Genomic DNA, 24,196 nt, shown 5'->3' with positions numbered 1-24,196 from the left:
TTCCCAGTATTATCCATTACAGTTTGCTCAACCAGGGCCAGAATATCACTGTAGAGGTTTACTGTCAAGAATTGGAAGAAATTCTTAGAACGTTGTGTGAAAAAAGTCCAGCATTAGTCAGTTGAAGAGGACCAATCTTGCTTTATGATAATGCTCAGCCACATGGTGCTCAAATAACTCTGCAGAAGTTCAATAAAATGGGCTATGAAACATTGCTTCATCTTCCTTACTCCCCACACCTATAACCCACTAAATACCACTTTTTCAAATATTTGGACAACTTTTTACAGGGCAAATGATTCAACATCAGAGCAGCAGCAGGGAATGGCTTTTAAGAATTTTTTGAATTCTAGGACTTCAGAGTTTTATCATCATGGTACAAGTAATCTTGTGTTTCATTGGCAAAAGTGTATAGATTTGTTAGGTTCCTATTTTGATTAACAAAATTGCTTTTGAATTTATTTTGTTCTTATTACAGCTAAAATTTTAAGTCTGTTATTTATTTTTTAAACAACCTAATAATTTATCCTGTAGAATACTTTCTAAAAAAATCTTGACGAAATATGTTCAAAAATGCACATTTTATTTTGTCAAAAATAATGTACAAATAAAGCTACTGAAAAAAAATCAAAACTTGCAAGATAAAATATAACAAAAAACAGAACTAACAGTAAGCAGTGTAGAATTTTGTTAACCCTTTTTTATCTTCTGTTCCCATCATTTTGTAAAAGTACAAATTGTATAACCACACATCTTGTGATTTTAACAAAACATAAATGTGCAGAGATGCCAACCATTAAGATTTGAGTGTAATTACGATTTTGGTGTATACATTACGACTATACTCTCATACAGACAAAAATTACGACTTGTTGCAACTCCCAAATTATTATATATTATATAGGCCTATATAATAAAGTGATAAAATTGTTCCCCTAGGGTTTGAAAGTGGTGAAAAGAAAATTTCTAGTGAGATACAAATAAATTTTGATAATAAATAAAAGACATAGTCCAAATGGCTACTTGCAATAATCATGTCTGTGCTTGAAATAATAAAAAATATTTGTACCTCCGACGTCTACCAATAGTTTGAGTGCGGTGCTTCTCCATACTGGGTATATTGGGGAATCCATAGTTACGTCATCTGTGCTTGTCAGCCAATCAGTGCTCGAGTAGATGGGTACAGTGGTACCTCGGTTCTCAAACTCAATCCGTTCCAGAAGGCTGTTTGAAAACCGAATCAATTTTTCCGATAAAAAATACTGTAAATTAAATTAATCTGTTGCAGACCTCCAAAAATTACGCATTATGAAGCATTTTAAATAAAAATATTGCTTATTTATATCTGTATAATAATATTTACATGCATAAAGTCAACCACAAAAACTATAAGCACAATAAATGAAAATTTAACTGCACTTTACCTGTGTGAGGAGAGCTGATGGCATAAGTGAAAGGTGGTGAGGAACGTGGAGAGTAGGAGGGTTATTATTATTTGGAAGGGGAATCACCTTCTTTGTACAAAAATGACAAGCTATGTGATGGATGAGTGCTTGTTGGGATGACACTGTTGGTTGATTAGCATGTGCCCACTCTGTCTTTGCCATTTGACACACCCTTGGAGGCCATAGCCATCCATGTTTCCTTGGGTTTGTACCATCACTGTTTGTTCTCTCTGCTTGTTGCCTGGAGAGACCTATAATCAAACAGATCTTGATGATCTCATTGAACAGTTGCTGTCTCCCCTTTAAATATTGATAGGAGGAATTGCTCCATAGAGCTTGTGCTCTCTGATCAAAACCTTTCTCTTTTCAATATTGGTTCTTCTACTTACTTTCATGTACCTAGTCAGTCCTTTATTGCTATTGATCTCTCAATTTGCTCCCCTTCATTATTTTCCCATTTCTCATGGAGTGTTGACAATAATCCCCAAGGCAGTGATCATTTTCTTAATTTTGAGAGACTGGCAGTAGTTGATGCCACCTGACCTGCATGCTCTGATGGAAACTGGATCAAGCAAACTGGTCCTCTTTCACTGCTCTTGCAGAACTTGATCCTGCCATTGTCTGTAAGCCATCAATATACGACTGTGTGGCAGCAGTACCTGACTGTATTATACAAGGAGCTGCTCAATGTATTTCTAAAACCTCGACACCTTTTCCACTTGTCCGTGATGGAATCCTTCCTGCCACATGACAGGAAGGCGTAAAAACAAGCCTGGGATACTTTTTGTTGGTATCCCACACCACATCGCTTTCCAGCAGGCCTATGCACATGCTCAGTCGGTAAGACGTCAAAGCTAGAAGGAGTCTTGGATAAAGTTCACAACCAGCATATCTTCTACCACTAGTTCCAAAGTTGCATGAGACATGATTCAAAAGGTCAGTGGGCAATATACTTCTGTCCCCCTCTTGATCTTGCCCTCTGATGGCCAGGAAGTAGCTGATACCCAGAGCATTGCTGATACTCTAGGTGAAAGCTTTTTCCAGGTATCTAGCACTTCTGCTTCCTCCTCCACCTTAGCCATCAAGACAAAGGCAGAGTGATCACCTCTTTCCTTTTGAGCTGATTGTCTCTATAACTATAATTGTCCCTTTACACTGGTGGTACTCAAACTGGCCCTTCATTGGTCTGGCAATACATCATTTGTATCTGATGATGTACACTATCAAATGCTGTGCCATCAGTCTCCTACTTCTCTTGCTATTCTTCTGATTGTTTTTAACCAGATATGGCAGAAAATGTTTTTCCTGATGCCTGGCACCAGGCTATTGTCCTACCTTTCACTAAGCCTGGGTGGGATCTTAAAATTCCTTCAAACTACCATCCAATTGCTTTGATGAGCTGTCTCTGTAGAAAAGAATGGGAAAGTGTCGAACCCACACTTGGTGGATAGCTATCCACCATGGACCACCTGATTCAACTTGAAACATCAATCAGAGAAGCCTTTCTCAGACGACAACATCTTGTATCAGTATTCTTGGACATTGAGAAGGCTTATGATACAACATGAAGGTATGGCATTTTGCAAGACCTCCATATATATGGGTTTTGTGGCCATTTGTTCATTTTTATTAATTTTTAATGGACAGGAGATTCCATGTTCGTGTGGGATTGACACTTTCCTGTTCTTTTCTACACGAACTTGGAGTCCATCAGGACTGTGTTTTGAGTGTCACACTTTTCAGTAAAAAGATTAATGCCATCAATGAACAACTCCCTCTCACTGTTGCAAATGGGCTCTATGTCAACGACTTTCACATCTCATCTCAGTCGTCAAACATGAGGTATATTGAGCAGCAGGTACAGACTGCCCTCAGTCGTTCATTGAAGTGGACCACGCCAAATGGCGTTAGCTTCTCTCTCTCTAAAACCATATGCATGCACTTTTGCTGCCAACGGGGTATTCACCCTTATCCTGAACTCCATATCAGTGAAGTTGTGCTGCCTGTGGTCCTTGCGACTAAGTTCTTGGGGCTTATCTTTAACTGTAATCTGACCTTTATACTACACATCAAGCAGCTATGGGTCAAATGTACAAGAGCACTAAACATACTCTGTGTTCTCTTTTCCACCACCTGGGGAGCAGATCAATGTTCTATGCTAAAGATATATTGTGCCTTTATTTGATCCAAACTGGTCTGTGGCTCTGCCAGAACCTCGGCCTTAAAGATGCTGGACCCCATTCATCATCAAGGACTTTGGCTCTGCACTGGGGCTTTCTGCACTTCCCCAGTTCAAAGCTTATACATAGTCTCATGAACCTTCTTTGCACCTCCACCATTTGCGATTGTCTTTACTATATGCTTTGAAACTTCATTCCTTACCAAAGCATCCCACCTGTGGTTGTGTATTCCTTTCTAGTGGGCCATACTTTTTCAGAACAGATGATCTGCCATTGCTCCTTTTGGCTTTAATATCCAGGCACAGTTGGATGAATTGGGTCTGTCCTTGAATAACATTGCTTTATCCACTGGTCAACCCATTCCACCATGGCTTCTTAGAGTCCTCAAATGTGACCTATCTTTAAGTTATCTGAGAAGAAAAGAAGACACTTTCGATTGGAAATACTGTCTGTTATTTGCTGAATATCCTTCGAACCATCCTTCCATTCCTATTTATACAGATGGTTTAAAATTAGGAGACTGTGTGGGCTCTGCCATGGTTTGTTGTGGTTCACATAGAAGCTAAACAGTACTCAAACTGCACTATTTATACTGACTCTCTTAGTTCTCTTCTGGCCCTGGAATTGCTTCACGTTAGTTCACACCCTGTTCTCGCTGATATTCAAAACCAACTGGCCCATTTTCTCTTTAACATCTACTTCTATCCAGTTTTTTTGTATACTGGGCCACATTGGTATTCACGGGAACAAACTCGCCGACACTGCAGCTAAGTCTATCTGCTCTAACACTATCATCGCTATGCTTATTCCATACATGGACTATGGTCCTGTATTCATAGCTCGGCTCCGTGCCAGTTGACAGGTAACTTGGAATGAGTAACATGAAAACAAGCTTCTCCAAATAAAACCCTATATTGAATTTTGGCCATATTGCCTTTCCCTAAGGATTGGAAAGAGGAAGTTATTCTAACTAGACTACGCATTGGTCATGGTTTTTCAACTCGTAGTTTTCTTTTATGTGGAACTGATGGACTAATGTTTTGTCTGTGTAACGCTCAGATCACAATAAGCCACATTTTACTGTCTTACTGTCATTATGACTCTCAACAATGGCATCATTTTAAACATGTTCTGTCCCAAGGTTTATCCATAACATTAGACACACCATCATTGATGATGGTGACACTGTCTGCCTTGGAAGTGTTTTTAATTTTTTTTAATGCTGTTTGGTTTTTTAATTTACACATTAGGCCTTGTGATTCCCCCTTAAGAATCAAAGTCCATCTAGTTTGATTTGAAATTAGAAAATGGCTGTAATGTCAAATAACTTGAAACCAGGACTAACTTCAGATGACTAACACTGCTGTTTGAACTACCCATTAGTCATCCTGGCAAGTTATAATTAAAATTTTGCTATGAGTCTTTTAAAACTTTTATTACTTTCTGAAAATGGCCATAACATCAAATAACTCAAAACCAGGACTGGAAAATCTAACTTCAGGTGACTGACTGTGGTTTTTTAACTTGCTTCTTAGTCTTCATGGAGAGTTATGATGATTACAATTATGCTACAGAAAGCCCTTTACAACTTGTATTACTGTAGTTCTTCTCTTACTGCTGTAGACTAAATGTAAATATTGGTTTTAATGCTGTTTATGTTTTTTTGTTTTTTTTAACCTTAATTTCCTTTTATGAATTTTACTAAAATTACTTTTAATTTTAACCTTTTACTGGACATTTGGCACAGATAGCCTAGCTGATTAGTGCATAAAACACCAAACCAACCAACCCTTCTTAACATGTGATGTAAGGACACAAGGTAGGGTAGATAATCCATACATCAGATATGTCTGTTCTATATGTAAAGTTTTCTAGTTACAAATTACGGAGTTGGGAGTCATACACTTAATCAACACTATGTATCTAGCCACATCCGAACCAGTAGTGTTTTTGAAACATTCGAAAATTTAATAGTTAAGCAAGTGTGATTTATAAGAAATATACATCAACAGTTAGACCTGATGACATTGTATAATTTCCTTTTTGTTAAGGACAGTAATCAACTTCATGCAATCTGTCAAGACACATTCCCACCAATAAAGTACATGAATGACACCTCGTGGAGTATTGTGGAGCTTGTGCATAAATACAATAGCTTTTATGGTGAGACAAAGGTAAAAATATTTTCAGTGTAAATGAGTTTTTCTCACTTTTAAAATATTTCTTTTATTAATAATCATCCTTTGACATGTACGTTAAGTTTGGATATTTAATACTTGTGATTTAAAACAAATGGAAGATTGCAAGACATCATTTGAAGGATGTAACTAAAGCTGTTAAAGACAAGGGCTTAAAATTAGTAAAATAAAATCAGTGTTTTAAACTGTCAGTAACAGTTTGATTTACTTTGGAGTGTTGAGATGTGGTTTAGTTATTTCAACCCTAATTGATGTACTCAAGTTGTTATATATCTCCCCACCATAGTTTAGTACATATAAATTAAACATTTTACTTACTATCAGTTATGTATGTATGTACTTAGAACAAATTTCTGATTGTGAATAGATTCCTAAATTAATTTCTGAAACTTTAAATACTAAAATCAGTAAATAAAACACACATTCATGTATTTTATGATACTAGTATATTAATGAGTGATTCAGTATAGCATTAAACAGTAAAAGAAAAAACTTTTTCTGAAGGTGGCGTACACTTTCGATGCAGGTCCAAATGCTTGTCTGTACCTTTTAGAACCATGTGTTCCAGAAGTGATAAGTTTAATTCGTTACTGTTTTCCTTCATCATCTGATGGAAGGCATTTTATCACGGGACTTCCTGTTCAATCAGTTGCTTTATCACAAGTGAGTTTCTTAAGTTCCTTTTTCAAGATGCACAAAACTGTTAGACTTTACTGAGCACTTTTTGTAATACAAATTGAAAAATTTGTACCTTGTGGAAGAAAGTAATGGTTTAAAATTAATCACCATAAACTAATATGTAAACAATGACCTGTTACTGTGCAAGGTGAGCTATGTCTGAAATATTAATGATTGATTATATTTGATACTGAAAACAATAATAATAAAAAAAAGAGTAAGCTAAAAGTTTAAATGTAATGTTAAAATATGTAATTCTGATAATGAAAGAAACCACACAAATCACAACTTTGCCAATGCTGGTCAGCTCACTGAAGCAGATTCTGATCTTTAATTTAGTGTAGTGGATATTGTTGTACTTACTGCAGATTTTGATAGTCTATTACAGTATGTTACATATTTTTGATCAGAATAATTGGGGTTTACATTGTTTGCAGAATACAGATAATACAGATGTTAATTCTTTCATGTTTTCTTAATTTATGAAGATTTTTATTTTTCTACAAACATAAAAAGTATGTAGTAGTAGTATTTTTATTTCCATACATGCTTGGGCCCTTCTGCTTCTCTTAAAGTCATATCTGAGAAAGATCTTGAGGAATAATGATTTTTATTGTCATATGGACATGATTCAAAGTAGTAAGACTGTTAATAAATTTAATTACATTTCTATTTGTGAGCCTACTATAATTTTCCAGTAAGAGGTGGGTACAGTAGCACTTGAATCAAGTATTATCTCTTGTTTGCATTTCACCATTTGAGGCATTTCACTCAGTGCCAAAGCTTAGCAAACTGACTGGATACAGCATATAACATCTTAGCTGAAATACACGTTATTTATCAGATATTGCATCTTGGGGTGTACAATGCCCAAGGTGGCAAAGCCATAATGCCTTGGTTCTTAATGGATGATTCTAAGTGTTGTGGTTGTATTCTCATGCATGGATTTCCTGAGAAACTTGCAGTAGGAAAAATAATTCTTTTTAAACAAATTCTAAATGTAAAGAAATGAATTTATAATAGAAAAAACAGCAATTATTTATTATGAGACAGAAAATTTTTAAATTAAATAGAAATAGTATATATGCTTGAAGAAAACAGTATATGGAAGTAATTTTAATAAATTGTTCTAGTTTCGTGTTACTTCTATAAGTTGCAATACTTAAAATTAACAATAATTCATATCAGATTAACTATATGGAATTGTTTTTAGGAGTTGATTCAAGGTCTTCAATTCACCCCTTGTCCTGATGGACTTCAGTACATTATACACACACAGGTAGGAAATGTTGAATTATTTTACATTTGAATCACTGATTTTAGGTGTTATTCGGAGATATATACAGTTGAATTCTGTGTGTACTCTAGAGATTTTGCTCATGGTGTATGGATTGTAACTGAACTACTGTTTGTAATGTTTGTACAGATGACTGTGAAGTCAGTACTCAAATCATTTTCTTTAATATAATTATTCCTTACATTTAGACCATTGGCCAAGAATTAGTTTATTTCTTAACATAGAAGATAAAAAAAACCTGTAGGATTTTAAAGTTAAAATGAAAATCTGATTTTTTTTTTTTTTTAAGTTGTACTTTACTATTTTTGTATTCAATTCACAAGTTATCCCAGTATCTGTAAGTAACAAATAAAGAGCAAAAGTATTAATATAAGATTTTAAATATTTAAAACAATTTTATCTTTTATAATTCTTACCTGTCAAGTAAACAACCATTTGGAATATTCTGTTTATGGGGTTACCTACAAAAAGTGAATTGCTCGTCTCCAATTGGTTTTAATTGAATTTTCATCCTTAAAGTTGGAAACACGATTTTAAACTAAAGTATTATAGTGAGGATAGTGAATTTAAACTTGGAAGTAAAATTATTATTCTGAGTAAAGAAATAATAGTAAATACTGAACTTAAGCTAATTACACTATTAGAAAAAAAAAGTTTCCAGCTTGTTCTGGACTTTCAGATCCAAAATGACACATCCTTCTGGTTCTGGAGAAAGAGTGAATGATTCACGATCCCGTGTCTTTAAAAAAAAAATAATGTTAAAAAAAAAACTCAGACTGACAGTAATCGGAAATACTATCTAATATTAGAATGTTGAGTGTTGTAATTAAGTCAGTATAATTCTGATACATATTTAGGTTATATATAAAAATTTAGTGTTCTCAGTAACTCTTTCAAATTTCATGGAGGACACCCAGTTGAAACCAACAGTGTGAATGAACCTGCTTATCTACTTTTGTTTGTACAAAGGATTCTGGAAACATCTGTAACAGGTGTTTTTAAACTTTATTTATACATTTCTCTACTTGTCTGTGAAGCTTTGCATTACAACAAGGTCAATAAGAGTTATAGTTTCAGGAATGTCCAACTATCAATTGGCATTTAGGGCATGGGTAGGCATTTGTTAAGGCATGTCTTTATTGTGGCTGCTTATCTGCATATGGTAGTGCACTTCCTTATTGGAGCTTTGTATATCTGATAAAGTGCATAATTTTTCATTCTCTATTTTTGCATGTCGTTTCTGTAACAAACTTTAAAAATGTTTAAAATGTATATATTAATAATACTAAAGGGTAGAACTGTAAAGTATGTATATAAAACATACACAAACATATGTAAGCCTCCTTGAATATCCAGCAATTAAGTCTCAATAAATAGAACGCTAACAAGACAGGTTTTAATGCCCATAGTGGGCATTGCACAGATAGCCCATTGTGCAAAATTCCACTTAGTAACAAGCAAACTCTTACTTTTCTAGGTTGGTTCAGGCCCAGAGCTTGTGGATGACTCTTCTGAACAAATGCTTGATGCCAACGGTTTGCCGAGGACAAAGTGCACCTGACACTTATCAGCTACAATATTTTGTGTTTTGGATATGTATACCACCACTGCACATGTTAGTAAAATGGGAAGTGGTGGAACATATTTGGTATATAATCCTTAAAAATAATTTCATATTTAAACATTAACAAATTCACCTGTCTCAAAAATGGCAACAAATTAACATTTTTGTAATCATGAGTTTTATTACACCTAATGATTATCTTGAAGATTTTCAGGTCATCATTGTAATACGTATGTGTTAATTTACACTTATCTTTGATACTGCCAATTAAATTGTATCTTTTTAATGTCCGTTTATTGTCATTTCTTTGTGTGTGTGTGTGTGTGTGTGTGTGTTTAACACCTAAAAGTTCCAATTTTTATATAGGTTGTGCAATGTACGTTTTAATGTGTGTCACGTTTCATGTAAATGATTCACTGTAGCCTACAATTATATATAGCAATTAACTTTTTTATTATTATTCTTACAAACTGATTTTTCTAGTTAAACATACTTCATGTTTTGAGTTAATGCACAGCAAACTGAATAAATTTATTTAAATAAATCAAAACTATGACCAGAAAGTTTGGAATGTAGAAAGAACTAATTATCTTTCTATATAGCTATGAATGGCAAATAGTATTAATAATGTACATTTTTGGCGAGGATTGGAAGCGAAAAAAACCTTCTGATCCATTGAAATATAAAGATATTACTTTATACTTTAGTTAAAAGATGGCGGAAATAGCCTAGATTTCGCCAGTGTTTTGGTACCTACTTTTTTAAACAGTTATAGCAAGCTAATTTCGTTTTTTATCATTCTTTTTACCAATTATTAACGTTGTGTTTAAAATTTGCAAGTGTTTTACAATAATTTGTTTGATTTTAATTAATATAGTCGGTCGGTTACGAGTTTAAAAGTTAACATTCAACGAAGTGAGCTTAATATCACTAGTAAAAGCTATTAACTAGAGTCAGTTTTTGTGAAAATTAAATGTTTACTAAATTATAAAAGTAGTCTCTATAGTTTGGGGAATAGAAAAACTTTCTTCGGCTCCCCCTCTCAAAACAAAAAGGAAAAAGTACTGTTTGCTATTCAAAGTATTTTAGAAATTTGCATGTATGACTAGTCCTAATATAACGCAAATAAATCATTCAAAATTGAGCAACGTATTAACAAAAAACATTGAAATAATAAACTGCTGTAACGTATTTTTCTAGTTAAGGCATAATTATAAAATACGTTTCATGTTAGTGGATTATCTAATAAATAAACCTATTTCAGTAAGTTTTTAGTGTAGAAAATTATTTTTTAAAAACATTCAAATCTAGCAGACACAAGAGGTAAGAAAAATATTAAACAATTTCGGATTTGTCGCCTGATTTCTTATTCATCTAAACTCGATCTTTACCCGAGTCCTTTAAGCAGTAAATTGTTTATTTGTTTTATCTCTGATATATTACCCACACTTTCTGATACAACGTTTAGGCCCGGCATGGCCAGGTGGTTAAGGCGCTCGGCTCGCAGTCTGAGGGTCGTATGTTCGAATCCCCATCATACCAAACATGTTCGCCCTTTCAGCCGTGGGGGTGTTTATAATTTACGGTTAATCCCACTATTCATTGATAAAAGGGTAGCCCAAGAATCGTTGGTAGGTGGCGATGACTTTAGTCTTAACTTCTAAATTAGGGGCAGCTAATGTAGATAACTTTCGTGTAGCTTTGAGCGAAATTTAAAAACAAACATACATTTAGAGTTACGTGTGACCGAATATTTCATCGTGCTTAGATATGGATCGAAGGGCTCAAGCTTCGAAACGTTATGCAGCCGTGCATTAACAAAGAATTTCAATTCTATAAACTTTCACTGTTACAACTAAATTCTTACCCTTTCACGAAACCAAAATTTGGTTTATATGTATAATTCTGAAACCGAACAATGTTAAAAGTATTAGTTATCAACTTTGGTCATGTATTTGGAAAAAGTTAAAAAAAGGAATATTCTGAATTAGAAATTTGTGCAATATTTTAGATACTGTCAAACGCTCCAAGAAAGCTGTTATTATTATTTGAACTAAAGATTATTCGATACATCAATATATGACAACTTTTCTTAAGAACACATTATTCCTGTTCCAACAAATAAACAGTAAAGTGTATAATAAGCTAGTAAACATTCATTGTCAAGTAACAGATATGAGAAATAACATTCTGTTTGCACTAGCCTGTAATACACAACATTTCTGCCATTTTCATTTGATTGCTAAAGATGAAAGTTATTCCAATGCGTTTCTCTTCCTGAAAACCATAGAATGTTTGTTTTATTACTCCTTCTAAAATGCCACAGAAAAATTTGCATTATCCGTTAACTTTAAGAAAAGTGTTTCTTGTAGCAAAGCCACATCGAGGGGAATTGAACCTCTTATTTTTGGGCTCTAAATCCGAAGACTTGCAGCTGTCCCAGTGGGGGACAACAAGAAACCTAACGATTTTATCATTATTTTTATTATCATGATAATATTGATTTCAACATAAAAGCTAGTGAAATTTCGAAACGAATATTTCAGAAATGTTGCCCGATTTCGATTATAAGGGTGGATAAAATTTAATATTATGCTTACAGCCAGCAACAGATAACGAATTTTAAGTGAGGCTGGAACGTTGTGAATACAGGTAACCAGGCAATAATTATTTTAATATTGTTCTTCAATTAGTTATACATCGTTCTTTTAATTCTTGATTTGTCGGTTTATGGGAGAAACAGAATATCCCAAACGTTTTCAAATTTCAATGGGGGAGGGAGACTTTTGTCGGAAATGTTGGAGTGTTAATATCCTTGATGGACTTGGGGCTTTTAAGGTTAAAATGTAAGAATCAGTCTTTTATATGTGTAATTTAATGATATTTGAGATAAAATCTTTGCATCAGCGGTCTGAATTTCGCGCAAAGCTATTTGCACTATCCGTCCCTAATTTAAAAGTGAAAGACCTCTCACTGACAACTTGGCTACTTTTTTTTTTTTTTTTTTACCAACGAATGATGGGAATGACTGTCACGCGGTTGAAAGGGCGAGTATGTTTGGTGAGAAAGGGATTCGAACACATGATCTTCAGAGTCAAGCGCCCAAACCGCCTGGCCATACTGGACCACTTATTAGTGTCGCTCTCTTTTTCTCTGCGTAATTGGTGCTTCTGTCCAGTCATTTTACTGTTTTCCCGCAATAACCTTCTTCCAAGTTTATATTATGTACAGCGTTTACATATTTTTGTTTCGTTCAGTATTACGCAAGTTGAATGTGTTTATAACCGTCTTTTTGGATTATTTCCATTATTGGTTTACGGTGATGATATATTTCATATTTGTGGTTGATGCAGATACGAGATCCGGCCGAAGGGTGGGGAGCCTGAGAAATCTAAGGAGAGAATTGATTGAGAGAGGGGTCCTACGTAGCAATACTTTCGCCGAACTCATGAACGCCCTCGGCGGCCTCACGGATACCATTATTTTGGCCTTCGGTTTAACCGTTTACTTCAGTTACACAGTTAACATTACCATCTAGGCAGTTTTTCCAAGAAATTCAAGAATTTAAGGTTCAGCAATGCACTGTTTAAGTATTAATTCTGTTCATAGCTTTGGAGTTTCTTTATTACAAAAGGTGCTCTTAAAGTGTATGTTTGAAATGATTTCTCGTAAGTGCATAAATCTTCATCGTAAACCCTGCAACAAGTCATCACGTTGTGTCCCAGTTTGGCTAATGCCTGGTGAATTACGTAGACAGAATGGATATACCAAGGATAACACATGTTTCGATATCTCGTAGTAGCAGTTTCTCAATCTTCTTCACCTGCTTCGTGTTTGTTATTTTGGGATTGGAAAGGGAATGTACTACTGTTTCTTTTAAAAAAGAAATCTTTACGCAGAACAGCGAACACCGTTTGTTTTTAGTAACGTCTTCGCCCCCGAAAAAATCGTATTTCTTCACTATCGTCTAACAGTTCAACGTGTTTCATTTCCTAGGAAAAATAGTAAACAGTATTACTTGAGGATGAATAATGCGATAAGCTGTTAGAAATATAATACGTAATGTAAATATAACTGCATGATAGAGATATTTAGTATTTTCGATTTGGACGGCATTTTGTGCGGTACATGCCGGGCTATTCCTAAACATTAGGCTTAGTCTGGTATGTACCGCCGTATGGCTTTGAATGTAACCGTTCAAAAACAAAGAGTAATATGGTGGCGTTTGGTGAGGATTGGGGGGAAAAAAAATCAACTTATTTTGAATTTGTATTAAGCTATTTCAAGAGTAGAGCAACGGCCAACGTTATCGATTGATTTCTTGTATGACATTTTATTCCACCATTTTTTTCGTGCGTTAATTATTCACATAATTTCAAACATAACCATTCCTTCGTTTCTAGGCAGAATGAGTTAGAACTTGATAGGGTTATACTTTAGTCCAATATGCCCTAATGCCCTCTTCCTTTTTTTTTTACTTTGGTATTTTTAAGGGTAGTATGAAGTGAAATGTCAAACAACCATAAAATGTTTATATTGGGTTCCTGTACTGTCAGATGTAAAGCAATCAAGATGACAAGTGACAAAATTATAAATTTTCATGCTCCTAACTCATTGACATAAAATAATCACATCCAACTTTTATGAGTCTTCATATGGGAGTCGAAACTCGCAAAAGGCATAATATTAGGATTTCGAGTAATTTCGGTGAGATTCGGAACAAATATGTTCTTTACAATTCCCAGCCAGAACATTTTGGATTTTTGTCTTTTGCTTAATATTTCAGCAGGGAAAGCACAATTTGGGGTTTTTGCGTACTATTTATGTGTACGTCAACCAACTTACATGGGATTTGGCACAAATATACCTTTTTGCACGTCTCGGGCAGTGATATAGACAATTTGATTTTTCTGGTGTCACAACTAGCCACATTGTAATAGCACGTTTCATTCGCGGGTCTATTTAATGGTACTTATTACGTCACTGTTCTTGAACTTTCACTTCCTTGATAAGTGCTCGTTGTTTTTGTTTAAAAAAACAAAACCTATAAAATTGTCGGTAAGTTATAAGGAATATTTACCAGCTTAAGTTTAAGAGCTATTGGTCAATTAGGCTGTATAAGGGTGTCGACCTGAGATCTGTGGTATGTGTTTTTGTCATGCAAAGTTTGAGGAGGCTTGAGGTCGAAAGTTAGCTATTCAGAACTTTAACGTAATATGAGAGAATTTCTAATAATCATTGTTCAAACAAGATACTGGTTCAAAAGCATATGTACAACGATTTAGATAAAACAAGTCATATTTTGGTTGTATATCAGTGCTACAGTTAATATTAATAAAATGAAAAAAAATATCAATATTTCTGTTTGATAATTTTTTACGTTTTTATGACTGTTTTATGCTCCCCCCTAAACTAATGAATTTTTTTTCTACTATACGCAGTGGCACCTTAGACTGATCAGACTATACGTGTCGTAAAAACTAAAGGCCAAGCAGCCGACAGACATTGCAAGGGACTGTACTGGTGTTAGAAAGACAAAGCCCAGATCACCAGTTTGACAAACAAACACCTTCAAAAAGTCTAGCTTCTCCCAATAATTATCAGTTTACGAAATTTACTGTTTTTTTCATTCAATTTAATATTAAAAATAAAACTGTAGGCATGGATAATTCGATCTTCAACTTTTATTTCATGTTGTGTGACAATAGTAGCGTTAGGGAGTATAAATATTTAAGAAGGAAATTGCCAACAGATCCCATAAAGGAAGAGAGAAAAAAAAGACGATTTGATTTTTAATCCTAGTAGTACAGCTGAATTTCTACGACGTGCAGCACTAGAAACCGAGTTTTGATAACAGTGGTGGGAAAAGTACAGATACCTTTTTGTGTCGCTTTGTGTTAAACTTCAAACAAATCAAACCCAGGGAAATAAACACAAAATAATTGTATGTTTTAATGTCGCTTATTGTATGCAAATGTTATCTCCCTGATATAAAACGAATTTAGTTACACTGTAAAGTAGTTACTACGGAAAAATGATATAGAATGACGGATATACGTGTGTATTACTCATATGCGAAAATGAACGAAACTAGTGCTCGATATTCATCGAGTTCTTTTAGAATGTTCTTTATATGAGGAGCTCAGATGTGAAAAGTTAGTCCTTAAAATCTGCAAAAAGTAAAAACTTAGATTTTGAATTGAATTTTTCAATAAGATGACTGAGTACAGCCTATTATTTAATGTGACCAACTGTAAATCCGAAGGTCTATGGTTCACGTCCCATAGTTGCACAATAGAGCTCCGTAATTTCGGGCATTTAGTGCGATGTGGGGGTAACAGTCAAATTTCACTGTTCGAGATACGGTGGTGGTGGTTGTTGTTGTTGTTGACAGTCTGCCTTCCATCTAGTTCCTTCAGTTCAAAGTTATATTATAAACAATTATGTGTATCTTTACGCATGCCCCCTAGTGGTACAACGGTATTTCTGTGGACATGTATTGCTAGAAACCAGATTTCGATACCCATGATGGGCAGAGCACAGATAGCCCTCTGCACATTTTCGCCCCAAAATTGTAAAATAACTACTGTATCTAAAATTAGGTAATAGCATATATTCGTATTAAAACTGGAGAACAAATTTTGTTCTTACTTGATTTGGATTTAATTAATGGAGAACATATTAATTTATTTAGAATTAGTTATATATTATATAACATTAATTATTACTTTCACTACATTACCTACATTAGCTAAAATTGTATAACAGGTTATTTTCTTAGGTAAAGTTTGATAATACATTTATTATTAAATCAATTAGATAATTATTTTTATTTTGACGTTAACTAGAATTAAGTAGTAAGTTATATTTTTACCTTACCAAAACTAAGGCTATACATTACATTTATGCTATAACAGAGTAAGGGATAAGTGATAAATTGTCCTATATTTAAAAACCAGTTGAAGTCGTTAAATTTTTGTTCTTTACTAATTTCTGTAAACGTGACCAAAAATAGATAAATAAAATTACATAACAGGGTTACGTTATCTTTTACCTGAACTCCATAATAAACTAGGCCCGGCACGGCCAAGTGGTTAATACACTCGTCTCGTAATCTGAGGGTCGCGAGTTCTAATCCCCCCTCACACCAAACATGCTCGCCCTTTCAACCGTGGGGGCGTTATAATGTGCGGTCAAACCCTACTATTCATTGGTAAAAGAGTAGCCCAGAGTTGGCGGTGGGTGGTGATGACTAGTTGCCTTTCCTCTAATCTTACACTGCTAAATTAGGGACGACTAGCGCGGATAGCCCTCGTGAAGCCTTACGCGAAATTCTAAAAAGAAACAAACAAATCCCACTGTCGTTAATAAAGTAATCGCTTCTTTTGAAATAAGCCACAAATTGACACAGAAAATGATTCTCCCGAAGACATCCTTATCACTCGTATTTTATCATTCATCCCGAATTTATCTCCTGCTATAAACAGTGGCGGCGCCAGGATATTTTCGTTGGGGGGCTGAGGTAAACTGTGGAGGGGCTTCCCAAAATGACATCAATATGAAGTATGGATGGTAAATTATAATAATGTAAATACCAAGGTACATTTCAGAAAGGTGTGCTATTTTGAACTGCGTTTTCAATGCAGTTTTCATTGAAAACTCGTACTCTAATTTATAATTCATTATTACAAATTAGAAATAATCTGTCTATGAAAATATGCGTATATGTAAAAGAGGAAGCTTACCCAAATTCCACCCAAGGTAATACATAATAATAAAGAAAATCAAGATTAGCTTAGATTGAACATTTAATATACCATTAAGAATAAAGCTACAAATCAAAAGAAATATAACATAAAGACATAGTTTACATAGTAGAAACGAATTATCCCATGTAAAGTTAATACACTCTGAGGAAAAGTAAGGTCACTATCAGGCTACCTATCTTTCATCATGTTGTGTTTATAGTCAATATTACTTCAAAACAATGTGTCTGTTCTGGTGATTGACAGAAATGTGTCTATAACAGTATTGTCAAGTTGTTTTGTCCTCCTAGAGTTTACTGATATGACAGTAAGGTTGATGGTGCAGTTGTTACCACTGCTGTTGCGCAAGTATGTCTTGAGAAGCTTCAGAGATGAGAAACTTCTCTCACATGCAGCTGAAGTGACAGGCAGGGTCACAGCGATGCCTACAAGTTTGTGGAGATCCATGAAGGCATCCTTGTATGGCTCCAGCATGGTTGCAAGCTCCAATAGTGTGGATACTTCCTGCCCCTTGTCTTTCTTCCTGGCAATTAGCCGGTTCAACTGGTGGACCTCCACTGTGAGGTCATCCTCTGCCACACCATAATTTGCTAAATTGCAGTTGACCTTCACAGAAAGGCTGGTTTCTTCATAAGTTTACATTATTCATACAGGCCAAACTGTGATTGTGATATTGTTCTTATTATCACAAGTGTGACAAGCACCTGTTAACAATAATGTAACTACTACATTACATTAAATTAGGCACTTCTAAATAGCCCAATGACAATTTCAAAATTCATTCTAGAATTGTTTAGAAATATTATTTTGTCAGTTAACATGTAAGGTTATTATCTAATCATAAGTATAACATTAATTGGATTGTAAGTCACAATCATCAATACAATTTTGGATGGCTGATACACAATGCAAAATGATCTCGCAGAGGACACAACACCGGCTAAATGCTTCATAGTTTTGACCTATACACAATATACTTATACATGCATGCTGTGTTTTACTTTTCAATAAAAGATAAATGAAATTAATGGGTAAATACCTGTAAAACCTTTGGTTTATCAAGTAAAATCCCTGATGTTCTGTTGTAACTTGAAATCAACGTGGTTGTCTAATCTTCGTCAAAGCTCAAGATAGAATGGCATTACACAGGGAGCGGCAATACAGCGCATGAGTTTCAGTGTATTCAGTACGTTACTATGGGACGCATGACACATACTTCCGTCTCAATGAAGACGTTGAGTTCTACAGATCTATGTCTCTTTGATGTTAATTGTTAAGCAACAATGACGATTGTGTTTTCCATATTTTATGAATATAAGTAGGTAACAATATTGGGGAGCTTGGCTCATTTTATGGGGGGCTAAAGCCCCACTCTTGGCGCCGCCACTGGCTATACAAAATTCTGGTTAAAAACAGCCAGAGAGTTTAACATTATCATTAAAAAACGATTTAGATTCTTACGTAGAAAGAAGTTATGTCAACTGATATCCAGGAAAGTGTATGGATAGTGATATTTCAGGAACTATGTAAACAATTGAATTATGTACAATTTAAAAAAGCTATGATATTGATAAGGTAAACAGACAACCATTTTTGTCGTGTATTATTTGTCATCGAGCGTTTCGTACTGAAATTATCTTTTAATCTAAATATGGACTTTTATTTTTAATGTCTAGTGTTTTCGTAGTAGCCAAACTCGTGTAACAGTATCAGCATTTAAGTTATATGGTCACGCTCTCACAGAAAGTATTTGTTTGCTGTTAAGCTCAAAGTTACACTAAGAACTATTTTTGATGAGCTCATCAGGAGTATCGAAGTCCGATTTTTAGCGTTATAAATGTACAGATCTACCGTTGAGCCACTATGAGGGGGGGGGACAGAAAGTGAAATTACTAAACTAAACAAGGTTATACGAAACTAATATTTCTATGCCGCAGAATTGTGTTCGCTTGTATTCAAAATTATGTCTTGCGATAAGATTTCTAGCAAGGGAACAGTTTAATAATTAACCGTAATGTACTTTATGTGTTTAATATTCGCTAAAACTGTGAAGTAGATTCGAGAATAAAACTTCAACTGTCAACACAACTATCGCTATGTTGTTGTCCCAGTGTTGTTTTTCTTCTCTTTCATTTTGCTGATGCGAACATAGTAATTATACATACGTATGAGGGTGATCCACTGTACCGGAAGCTCGACTCACCCTTTAGCCCATCATGCCTTCATACAAGATTAGATCATTAGACATACGGATAAATAAGGGCCACGTGCGTATCTCCTGTAAAGCGCGCACTGAACTACACTCTGCCACTGGTCAACAGCTTCTATGACGTCAAAAAGAGCTGTCGCAGAAATGGTTTAGCTTGTTTCTTTAATGTCACTAAAAGAAGTACTGTTAAAAAAATACGAAACTCGCCGAATAAAATAAAGTTATTATTAGTTATCCAAACATGTTTATTTGCTGAAAAACCTACAGAATTATGCGCTCTTATTTGTGGACACGCGTTTTCTATTTTATTTAAATTAAATTATTAGTAACGTATACTTGATCTGGTTTTATTCATAGTTCCTTATTTTTGAAACAATCTATATACACGAGTTAAATTATCTTAGCTACATGAAAGAAAAAAAAGATAACCGTGATTGTGATCTTTGAATTTTAAAATAATGAAAGTATAGGCTTGACCTTGATAATATAAGTTCAACTACTTAAACACAAGTACTTCAAAGACGTGGTTTAATGGTAGTGCTTTACTTGTGATACAAAGCCAACTGTGGCTGTATCTGGAAAACAAATTTATCTTTAAACAGTATTTATAGCAAAATACACATTACAAGACGACCACAAGCTGTCGATTCTCACTCAGCGCAACTGTAGGGGCACCTGTTATGAGATCGAAGCAAATGTTCACAGTCACAATGATTTGCCGTGTAAAATTAAGATGATTAGAAACAGACTCCACAAGGCTGGCTTGCATGTCTCATGCATGATCTGGTGAATTAGAGATACCTGCCACTCAGAGGAACGCTACAAACATCTCACCAGCAATGGTGTCAATAATGTGTTCAGTGGTCCAACAATACATGAAGCAATATGCCTTACATAGCCGAGTCATCTTACAACCTGCAGCTAAATGGCAGATATTCACTAACTGAGAGAGAAAGCAAGAGCTAGTTTCAGTTCCTGTTTTTTTGATACAAGAATCGGATGCATAGGGCGATAGCGATGTAGGTATGAATAAGTAGATACGTTGGTCTTTGCATCCTTCTGAACATTGTCATTAATATCAAACATTACCACAGTCACATTCTACAACACTTTTAGCTGTCACACGCTGTGCAGATGATCATGTATCTGTTAAATGATAATAAGTGCTCAACTATGTTACTCTGGTTAACACATTCCTTAAAAACAACACGAGGGGGGATCCACTGAATAGAGTGGTTTTGGTTTGGTTTGTTTTGAATTTCGCGCAAAACTACACGAGGGCTATCTGCGTTAGCCGTCCCTAATTTAGCAGTGTAAGACTAGAGAAAGGTAGCTACTCATCACCACCCACTCTTGGGCTACTCTTTTACCAACGAATAGTGGGATTGACCGTCGCGTTATGACGCCCCCACGGTTGAAAGGGCGAGAATGTTTGGCGCGATGGGGATTTGAACCCGCGACCCTCGGATTACGAGTCGAGTGCCTTGACCATCTGCCCATGCCAGGTCGAATAGAGGGGTCTTAATGCTTGTTTAATTTCAATATTGTTAAGCATGTATAGTGGGATGTTCTTGATAAACAAGTCTGATTCCATCAAGTGACTCAAAATATTAAGTATGTCTTAGAAGTATATATCTCTTTCAGAGGAGTAATGAAGAATATTTCTGGACCTTGCGAACAATCGGATTTAAACATCCAACACGGAGAGCATGTTGGTTTATTGTTTATCACAATGTTACCCCATATTAATGCCAAGTATTATGAAGTGAAAAGAGGTAAATTCATTTCTTCTAAATATTTATTTATGAGCATAAACTGGATAAATTGTGTTTTATTATAGCAGAACTACATCGAGTTATCTGCTGTATTCATCGTGAAGAATCGAACCCCTGATTTTAGCGTTATAAATCCGAAGACTTATCGCTGGCACAGTGGGGGACAATTGGACAAATAAATAATAAACTGAGAAGGATTATTAAAGGTTTTTTTATAATAGTGGTTTGTCCCTAAAATATTTCAAATTATCCTTTAATTTATTATGAAATATAAATACTGCTGTATGATTATATTAAGATTAGAAACCTAAAAACTCTCAACATATACAAATATTTTAAAATGTTTATAAAACTTGGGCTAATCTTTGGCTGTTTTTATTTTAAGAGCAAAGCTTCACAACTGTCTATCTAAGTTGTGCTCACTACAGGTATTGAACCCCAGTATTTAGTGCTATAACCCCTCCATCTCATTGCTGAGCTATTAGTCGTAGCTGAGACTAGAAAGAATACTCTACAATCAATTTAAGTTTAAAGAATACTCTACAATCAATTTGAGTTTAAAGAATTAATAGAAATTAAATCATCCATATTATTGTTTTGTTTACATAACTTAATTACAGAGGTTCGGATTTACAACGCTAAAATAAGAGGTTCGATTCCCCTCGATGGACTCAGCAGATAGCCCAATGTGGCTTTGCCATAAAAACACACACAAACAACATAACAGTCAGTTGTCTGTTAAAAAAATTTTAAGTCATCTGGAGTATTTCTAAGTTTAAAGTGGTACATTTTACGCATTTACGAAATGATCTAACTCACGAAGAAAAATTAAAAATAACTGACAAACATTATTACTAGTTGTCCCGTTTGTGACAGTTTGAATTTATAGTATATTGTACAGAGTTTGTTAGGGCGATATGAGACACACACAGTAATATCAAGAATAGCAAAGGAGTGTAAGACAGCGGAAACACTGGTAGTAAAATGGTGTTATTATTCTTTTCTTGGGCGTTTCAAACAGACATAATAACAATAAAGCAGACACTGATCATGTTTTTAAAGCCATTACCTTCTTCATTTGCTTTGAACTCTGCGTCATGTGGCCTTTATTGTGGGTAGTTCATCTGTTACAAATAGCATCTGAAAACTCTCTTTCGACCATGCGACAAAGACATTCTGTCAAAAAGAACTTAACGTGCTAACACCAGAAGTAAACTACTACTCTGTTTTGCAACATAATTATCACGGAGTGTTACATAAACCCTCTAAAGACAAGATGGCTGACTTTGGGGACATTTTTAAAATCGTGGCATTTAGCGTTTTTAATACATTTAAAACGCATAAAACCAGCCAGAAAAGCAAAATGAAATAAACTTTCTTTTTGTTCAACTTAAGCGACGTGAGGCAGTTGTAGTTAATGAATAAAACATTTCTTTCAAATTAAGGCATTACGTTAAACAATTATATATCTAACAATACAATCAATTCTAATGTATATGAAGTTATCAAAAACTCGTTTTAGAGTCAGGTACCTTACGTTTAATCTATTTACTTATACGTCTCGTAAATATTATAAAATATTAGAAATCTAACTTAAAACTTGAATTGCCTTTGAAATAGGGCGAGTCTTTATTAGTATATCAATAAAGCGAGAGAGTTCTAAGTCCATGCTTTGAAATAGTCTTCAGATAATATTTTTAGCATGTCTAATATTTTCCCGTGTTAAGAAACGTTAATGAATTTTGATATATATGTATATATTAATTACATCGCTACTTTTCACTAAACATTCCACTCCGGCCCTGCATGGCCAGGTGGTTAAGGCGCTCGACTCGTAATCTGAGGGTTGCTGGTTCGAATCCCTTTCACGCCTAACATGCTCACCCTTTCAGCCGTGGGGACGTTATAATGTTACGGTCAATCTCACTATTCTTTGGTAAAAGAGTAGCCCAAGAGTTGGCGGTGGGTGATGTTGACTAGTTGCCTTCCCTCTAGTCTTATACTGCAAAATTAGTTTATGTGTATGTAGTCTTACACACCCTATCTATATTTTCTGTCGTACTGTACTTTCAGTTTCATTTTTTCTGGGATTCTTTTATACTTACTATTGGTCATAGATGGTACTCGCAAATCCTTGGGAAGGTGAAGTTTCCGTGTTGAAATACCAGTTCTTACTCCAGAAAGATTATATGCACTCATATGCCCTTTACTTGACATTAAACCTAACAGTCTTTTGTGTGTTTTCGTTATCTTTGAACATTATATAACAACTTCATCAATTTAACGTAGATGGAATTCTAGACCATCTTTAAACTAATACTTATGTTGTTAATCTACCCTTTAGCCATTACTATACGATTGGTAAAATAAGCTCTCTTGGAAAGCAAATTTATAACGACGATTAAATTTTGCGATCTGTTTGTTTGTTTGAAGTTAAGCACAAAGATACACAATGAGCCATGTGTGCTCTGCTCACCAAGAGCATCGAAACCCGGTCTCTATCATTGTAAGTCCGCAGATATTCCACTGTGTCCCAGTGGGTTTCTTGTTTTGTCTTTTCTGTCTCTCCCAAAGTTATGTGGATTCCAGTGAGGATCCGATCTAACTAAGATAGAACCTACAGTTTATAGCTCTATTTTATTATTACCAATGTAAAAAGTTAACACCACCAAAAGTTCCTCTTCAAGTTTGAGATGAAATAGTCACATACAAAGCCGTATAATCCAGAACCGTCTATCTAAGGTATGCAGTAAGTAGTAAGGTTAAATTTAATGTTCTATACGACGGTTTTCTTTTGTCTTCTACCTAAGTTTGAACGCTCAAGCGATAATGAAAATCGGTTTTGCATACTTGATTGTGGTGAACACGTTAAGAGCTAAAGTCCACTCATAAAATGCAAGCAACATATTGGTTGTGTTTGTAGAGTTTAAAATTATATGTAATGGATCTTATACCAGCTCTGTAAATTCCTTTCACAACACGTTTCAATGTTTGTGTATACCAGAAAACGTTTAATTTGTGAGTGACCGAGTAGATTTTCCACATAAACACACTGTCTTCTATGAATTTGGGCTTGAATAAAAC

General features: G+C 34.8%; 1 protein-coding gene and 1 long non-coding RNA gene across 6 annotated transcripts in view; one reads left to right on the top strand and one right to left on the bottom strand.

Annotated features, from left to right (window-relative positions):
* Positions 1-9,648, top strand: part of Mvd (mevalonate diphosphate decarboxylase) — a 39,568-nt gene extending 29,920 nt beyond the window's left edge. For all 4 annotated transcript variants that reach the window (XM_076514597.1, XM_076514596.1, XM_076514598.1 and 1 more), the window contains 4 exons: positions 5,677-5,799; positions 6,328-6,486; positions 7,715-7,780; positions 9,276-9,648. In XM_076514597.1, the coding sequence (XP_076370712.1) occupies positions 5,677-5,799; positions 6,328-6,486; positions 7,715-7,780; positions 9,276-9,359 (432 nt within the window). In that variant the 3' untranslated portion in view covers positions 9,360-9,648. The remainder of the gene's footprint in view (positions 1-5,676; positions 5,800-6,327; positions 6,487-7,714; positions 7,781-9,275) is intronic.
* LOC143256845 (uncharacterized) overlaps positions 7,744-24,196 on the bottom strand; it is a 54,061-nt gene continuing 37,608 nt past the window's right edge. Inside the window, exon 3 of one of the 2 annotated variants that reach the window (XR_013031571.1) lies at positions 7,744-8,537. This is a non-coding gene — a long non-coding RNA (uncharacterized LOC143256845). Of the gene's footprint in view, positions 8,538-9,883; positions 13,355-24,196 lie in introns of those variants that run through there. The other variant, XR_013031572.1, reaches the window with a different exon arrangement.

The sequence above is a fragment of the Tachypleus tridentatus genome, chromosome 7, assembly GCF_004210375.1.
Source record: "Tachypleus tridentatus isolate NWPU-2018 chromosome 7, ASM421037v1, whole genome shotgun sequence".
NCBI classification, from domain to species: Eukaryota; Metazoa; Arthropoda; class Merostomata; order Xiphosura; family Limulidae; genus Tachypleus; species Tachypleus tridentatus.
The sequence above is the reverse complement of the archived record's forward strand: the minus strand, read 5'-3'. Positions and strand labels throughout refer to the sequence as shown.